The sequence below is a fragment of the Amblyomma mixtum genome, chromosome 1 (genome assembly GCF_055824585.1).
Source record: "Amblyomma mixtum isolate Tamu chromosome 1, ASM5582458v1, whole genome shotgun sequence".
Taxonomy (NCBI): domain Eukaryota; kingdom Metazoa; phylum Arthropoda; class Arachnida; order Ixodida; family Ixodidae; genus Amblyomma; species Amblyomma mixtum.
This window is the reverse complement of record NC_143012.1, coordinates 325,983,502-325,990,887: the sequence shown is the minus strand read 5'-3', so window position 1 is coordinate 325,990,887 and position 7,386 is coordinate 325,983,502. Positions and strand designations below refer to the sequence as shown.

The window sequence follows — 7,386 nt, the reverse complement described above, 5'->3', positions numbered from 1 at the left end:
CCACATTCCTGATGCAATCGAAGTTGCCAGCAGGCACTGTTTGTTCCTTTCAACAACCACTGGGTTCGGTGACGTCACAATTATTAGGGCAAGTGCACCTTGAGGTCACTCGACGTGGGTTGAAATGCCGAGCGGCTCCTTAAACAACATTTAAAATCATATTAAATTATGTTCCACTCAATGCCTGCGACTGAAACTTGCTATAAAGCATCTCGTTACACCCTTGAGGCAAATCATATCGTTTGTTTGCGTTCGACATTTTGAGTCTATATCCCTTTAAGAAATTAACCGCGATGATCTTGCCATGCGTAAATCATCTTAACTGTTTCTTTAACCTTGAAACTTTGCCGATAATTCTGTTATGATGCAAAATAACTTACCTCTTGCTCAAAACAAAACTCACCTTGCACATAATTCCAGAGCATTGGTCAATCCCACACGCACCTGTTGCTATTCTGCGCCGTTCCGAGCATTTTCTTCGCTGGCTCGTTCTTAGCTTTTTGGGAGTAATGCTACTTCATCCCGGGCGTTTTCAACGAGCTGAGAGTTGTTTTTAATTCCTAACGTTAATGGGCTCGTGACAGCGCATTGCGTGATGATATCCTAGTAGCAGGGCTTTGGAACAAGGTTTAAAGAGCATTTCAAGTTTAATGAATGTCTCATAAAAAAAAAAGTCCAAACGTTTCAATCCACAAGCAGTGCTCGTTTACTACGATCTTTATTCGGTGTCAAATGACGGCATTCCTAAAGTCGAAAAGCGGGACGAACGCGCAGGCTGAGAAGTTGAGGCAGGTGCAGGACATGTTTTGTCGGTGAGCTAAGGTGACAACCATTTCGGGTAGCATGCTCACGTGCATACAAGAAATAAATCACAATGCGGTTTTGTATGAGGCATTTCATGAAGGCATTTCACGACACCTGTACCCGGCATCTACAAAAGCCGATGCCGTGGTGAGAAAACGGCTGCAACACTTTTATTGGCTGTCGCGTATCCTCGTCGCCATGAAGACGCACGCAAGCAATTCTTCCAGAAGACAGGCTGGGACTTATTCCCTACCCATAACCTTTCCACGTACCGGGCACACACAATCAGTCTTAAACCATGCAAAAATAAAAGAAAACGAAACGTCGTTCGGGCGACCACAGTGGCGATCCCTAAAAGGTGTCGTCTTCCTCTCCCGGCTGGCTTCGGGTAAAGAAAAAGAGCAGACAGCTCCGCAAGCAATGCTCCGATCCTCTCTCCTCACAGCCTACGAGTTTCCTCCCGCGCGGAACCTGGGCCTGGATGTATTCTTCTTGCCGGTGCCCCCAAACCTCCTGTTACTCCGTTCGCCTTCGGTCGAAGCTGGCGACTCGGTCGTGCTGCGGTCACGTTTCCTTCCAGCAGCGCCACCGCTGAAGCTGGAGCCTCGTTTGGACGACGCCGACGTAACCTTGGGCTTGGCTGTGGACCTGGACACCTTGGGCTCCTCGGTGACAGCGACCGCCGCGGAGCGCGGCTTTGGTGTCACCGTGGTCGAAATGGCGCCCAGCGGAGGTGGGTGCTTGATGAAGCTGGGAAGAGTGGGCCGAGGCCGCGCTGCGTAGTGGACGTTGGGGCGGTGCAGCCTGTTCTTTCTCGGCGTGAGGAACAGGGCCGAGGGCGAAATCGGGCCCGTCTTCTTGGGTGGTTCTTCGCCCTCGGGCTCATTGCCGGCGTCGGACGCTCCGGCAGCAGGCGCAGGCTTGGCGTCGGTGCTTGATCCGGGCTTCAGCTTAGATGATGGCGAAGGCTTGGCCGTCGATGACGACGACGACTTAGAAGAGGGCGGTGGGGCGTCGTAGTCGTCTTCAGCCGGAGCCTCGGGCTTCCCACCGCGCGAACTCACGCTGCTTCCGCTCGAGCTGCCACCGCGGGACGAGCTCTGGGACGAGGAAGACTTCTCGGGCTTCTTGGCAGCGGCATCTTCATCGGCGCCTTCTTCGTCGTAGTAGTAGTCATCGTACGACGGCGCCTCGGTGCTCGGTCGCCGGGCCTGGCTCTGTCCGCGGCTTCGCTGCGCGCGAACGGCGGGAAGGATGACGGCCAGCGCCACCACGACCCACAGCAGCAGGACCGGTGTCCTCTGGGAAAAGCACGGGTGGCAAGTGTTAAATTACGACAAAAAGCTCTCGGGTAGTGCATTATTGTGCGAAAAAACAGATGGATTTGAAAAGTAGATAAGTGTGCTAAGTTGCAGAAGGAAACTCGCGCTCTCTTGATATCATGTTAAATTACGTTATGGCCCATTTTTGATTGCAGACAGCGCTCATGAAACGCGACACCTCAACTCCATACAGCATGTATGCGTCATTGCTAGCAAGTATGAGGCGGAGAATGTAGCTATGCATTGCATGGCGTTTCGGGAGCTGAGAACAAATAAGATCGTAAAGTGAACGTTTACAAGAAAACAGTGTTTGAAATAACTTTTAAAACATTTGAATATACTCTTTTATGCTGTACGAAGGAAGGTGCACGCTAAATTCTCGATTCAAATAAGTCCGAGAGTTTTCGTCCCATTTCTGGTGAAGGACCAGCTCGCGTTGGATCACGTGAAGGACGCCACTGCACTACTCCTGTCACCAATAGTTGGCTAATGTCAGCCACACTGTGAAGTCTACACATTCGGTCCTTCATGCATGGCAAAATATGAGCTTTATCGTTGAAGAGAGACTAAACTTCGCTTCTCTCATACACGCCAAACCTTTCGGGCTGCATTAGGCTTCGGTAAAACGAATGTCGTCAGCTTTCTTTGTTTATGTAAAGGCCGTATGTCATCACAAAAGCCGAGGTGATCAAATACAAAACTTCTCCGGCCCTTACACTAGAAACAGACCTTCGAACGAGATCAGTAAGCTATCCTTGTTGATGGTAAGTAAACTAGTTTCAACGTATTTTCCGCTGCGCTATGCAAGATCTATGGTTTGTATATATTTAACGGTGTGATGTGTACGTCTGCTGCTGAGTGCACACCACCTGTCCCTATTGAGAGCCCCTGTCCCTATCGAGGACGACAAAGCCATAGATGCCACATTCTCCACTGCGCTGCGACTGCTTCGCCCCCCACCCCACCCCCTCTTCCCACCTATGAAGCCGTGTAGACCATATGACCATAGATAGCACATCCTCCTTAGGGCACCGATCAATCCGACGTACTGAGTCCTCAATTCTGTAGTGCGCCTGCTGTGGACAAAAACTCATCCACAGAATTCTGCGCTTAAAAATGCATGCACAGATTTCCGTGGACAAAACTCCATCCATTCACAAAAATCATCGGCAAAAAAATACGTCCATGTAGCTATTAAAGGAATACCTGGAATATATCCGCAGAGTTATACGAAAATAAAGCAAAAACGTGCGTCGATGCAGCCGCTAAACGCGTACCAGAAAATCTTACCACGAACATTCGAGGGAAAGAAATGCGCCGATTTAGCCAGTAAACGTACTTGCCTCAAATACCTCTTCCGTACGGAAGGAAAGAGCTCTAGAAACGGCAGGTTGTTGGTTCCACGAGGCCAACAGGTGACGGTGAAAAGTTTGCGTAGGTTGTCATAAGGCGGAAGTTGTCAAAGTAAGGCATGACTGAACGCATGGTCCTCTTAGGTATTGCAACGCAGCTCGGAGAGATACACATTGTTTCAGGCATTAAAAAACTGGCTACTACCTGCCTCAAATTGCAACATGGTAAACACACTTTCACACACATTCTTCTTCATTCAGATTTTCGCATCACCGCTTCAACGCAGCAACGTTTTCATTCCGACAGCTGACAGCTTCCAAAAGCAGCGAGCGGGTATTGCGCATGAACGGGTATTGCACTCGCAATCGCCATAGCACGACGGCGTTACGGTGCGAGTCTTTTGTTGCGTCACCTTGCTCGTCACAGCGCAAGGAGAAAGGCGTACCGGCTGGGCAACAATACTCCGCGAAAGGAAGAATGAAAAGCGCAATGGAAGCGTCCCTCAAGCTAGAACGAACCCCCCTGAGCCGCACGTAAGAAAAGTGGTTTGTTTTTCTTCTCACGGCATTCCTCCAGCGTGAGCGAACCAGCAAAAGCTGCTGCTGCAACGACAAAGCGCGTAGCCAAAGTGGGTCGGCGGGGTTTTCTCCGGACGTGGGGGCGTCGTCGCTCGCCGTCGGAAACGTGGTCCCGCCGGATTCCAAGCGCGCGAAACCCCGAGCCTCCGCTAAACAAAAGACTGGCGGGGCGGCGTGTGGGTGTAGCAAGTACCGCGAGTCCTTATCCCCCAGCAAGCAGGCAGGCAGGGAGGCCAGGCTTGCCGCCGCTGCTGGTGCCGAGAGCGGGGGCATTAGACCTGCCCGCCCGACGACGTCAGACAGCCGCCGCTGCACGATGTAGGCCAGTCGTGAGCGGTATAGGTCTCACCCTTCACGGCAGTGGCAGCCGGCCCCATCTGCCTCCCTTCTGTCGCCCGGGCTGCCTCGGCTACATTTTTGCCGCTTTTGACTTCGTTCGCTCGCGATGCTGCATGCGCCTCGCGCGCGCGAGCACGTGGACATTCGGCAGCTGACGTACCCCCCCGAAACGTCATCCAGCGCCGCGTGCTATGTCAGAGCTGCTGCATCTCGAGCTCGTTTTAGTTTGTCATCCGAAACGAACGCCTCGCGTTCAGCTCCCGTCTTTGTTTTCTTGTCGCTGCGTTCCTGACGTGCAAGTTCTCTCGGCCAAGTGAGCGGGATGGTCCGTAAGTGTCCTCGCTCCCTGGCGAGAGCCGCAAAGAGGCGGCGGAGGCGTTTTCGAGCGTGGCTGAGGAAGTGAGTACGTGCGCGCGACGCCCCGAGGCGGCAATGTGGGCGCTGCGGTTACGTCAAGCGGAACTGCGAGGTGGTGTGAAGGAGGCTCGTCTTCTTGGTCGCCAAGCCTCTTCCGACTCTAAGCCGTAGGCAGCTGCTCCATCATTTTGCGCCTGGCGTATTTGCGGTGAAACAAAGTGAACTTCCGTCACAGCGTGGTCTGGCGCTGTCTGCGTGCACAGCGAACCACCTACTTGCATCACTCGACCGTGGTTTTCAGTGCACTTTCTTTTTCTTTGCGTGATCTGCGCTTGAGATTCACCGTTACCCGGCTGTCCTCGTGTCTTGTGTTAACCTGGGCTGCTATGAAAGCAGTTTCCGCCTTTTCCGCGCAGTGAAAAACCAATTTGCTTTCCGAAGAAATGGAAGTCGACCTTCTGCGAAGCTTGGTACTCATTTTCAGCCTGGGCTGCAGTGCTAGTCCACTTAAGCGACGTGGACAGCTGAAGCTGCGGTTATTCCATGTCATAGCACAGTGTTTACATCACCCACATATTTATAATCTGGGTAATGTAGCAACAAGATTATGATAGAGTCAATATGCATATTAAGAACATTCTTCCAGTGTAATGAAAAATATAGAGTCAGTGACCTAGTCAAAGTTTAATGAAACATACTGGCGTTTCGGAAGCCCGACGGCTTCCTTGTTCACAGATATTGAACAGATTCACAGATTCCTTGTTCACAGATTGTGAACAAGGAAGCCGTAGGGCTTCCGAAACGCCAGTATGTTTCATTAAACTTTGACTGGTCACTGACCCTATATTTTTTCGTTATGCCACCACCTGACCAGAAGATGTTTCGTCGAACTCTTGACTACATTCTTCCAGTCTAAGTTCTACCGGTCGCCACTTCGAGGGCTGGAAACACAGTGAGTGTAAATGCTGTATTTCATGTTTTTATTGAATAATTATAGAAGACCAGCGCGTACAGCGTCTAAAAACTCAATAAAGTGAACTAATTAATAAACGAGAGTGGGCAGCGGGCCGATATAACTTCAGGTTTGACATTGTCCTAAAGTGTGCCGTGTCATGGCTTAGCAAACTGAAATAAGCCCAACCATTGCCACTATGAAGCAAGCAAGCTTGAAATTAAATAATTATCTTGATGCTCCTTCTGCTACCACTATTTCGCCCCTGGCATCAGCCTGTAAAACATTCGAATTAGCTATTTCATTAGCGTTTAGGCGAACCAGATATAGGCTACTGAAAACAAAAAAGAAGCCGGGGGAGTGTTCAATATCTTTACCACTGCCCATGAAGAAATAATAATTTCACATTTCACAGCAGCCATGGTCTCATTAAGCGTCGCATATTTATTAACGCTTGCCACTGCATCATTATCCGTTCTGAGTCACATTGCAGTTCTCTGTCGCGTAAAACATTAAACCGATGCCTACTGCAGTTAACGGGACACTGAAGACAAATTTAAGTAGCCCTATATCAATCGGTTGCCTCATTTTAACGACATAGACTCTGCTTTCGCTGAAAATAGAGCTTTTATAACCTATAAAACACCAAAATTAAATGACCCGCGTCGCCATCACCGGCCGAGTTCGCAACTGGACGGTGGTGAGTCTGCACTTTTTTAAAGGGCGGATCCCGGAGCCCACTGACTCCTTGTAATGATATTCACGAGACGAGGCGTTGTCCTCTTCACCGAGGTGCAGCTTCCCCTTCAGCGCACATCGGCTACCTGGAAGCCCCTTCACAGCGCAAGACTCCGCGCTGTCGGGTCCCAGGCGCCAGTCGGGCGCCGACGGACGCGTGCTAAGGATTAGCGTGACGAGGAGCGTGGCAGCACCTCGCGAGGGCAGATGCGCGAGCTGCGAAAATCAGTCCCGGCTGAAGCGACGTCCTGTTCGAACGTGGGAGACCCCGAGAAGTCCCATTCTCTATGTTCAGAAAACTCACGGTCCTTCACTTGTAAATATTTGTATCCTACTGTTTGTGTTTTGTCATTATGAAAGTGCATACGCACAGGAGGAGCCCTTCGTCGTCACTGGGGTCGACAACCTCCTTTAGTCCTGCAATTCACTTCGACCATTGGCTAAACCACCTCGCGGATAACGTTGCCCTGATGTCTCGCGGCCAGTACACTTCGAAACACAGCTGCGCGCATTATTTTCGGAAGATTCTTCTAATGCATCTGACAATTTATGCAGTCTAAATAGCGCTGCTGCTCTTCTCCTTTCCTTTAGAGCGCCATTTTCAAATCCTTCACACAAAGTAATGCTGCCAAATCCCACAGCCTTCCTGCATACCATCGGCGTCATTAGGCTCATGGTTGAAAAACAGCGCACAAAAGACTAGACACAAGAGTAAAGGCTACGACAGGACAAGCGCTTGTCCTGTCGTCGCCTTTACTCTTGTGTCTAGTCTTTTGTGCGCTGTTTTTCAACCATGAACCTATACCAACTCGCCCAACTTAACGTTCTACTAAGTCATTAGGCTACCGTGTTCGAGCAAGTGTCCGTTCACGAATTAAAACCTAAAATGGCTGCACAGTTCACCTTCTTTCCGCTTTGGAGGGTATGCACTGCTTAGAGTCGC

General features: G+C 50.5%; 1 protein-coding gene across 1 annotated transcript in view; it reads right to left on the bottom strand.

Moving 5' to 3' along the window:
- Positions 1-682: 682 nt before the first annotated feature.
- Positions 683-7,386, bottom strand: part of LOC149372788 (uncharacterized) — a 25,573-nt gene continuing 18,869 nt past the window's right edge. The window contains exon 2 of the mRNA XM_089587406.1: positions 683-2,105. Within this exon, the coding sequence (XP_089443532.1) occupies positions 1,251-2,105 (855 nt within the window). The 3' untranslated portion in view covers positions 683-1,250. The remainder of the gene's footprint in view (positions 2,106-7,386) is intronic.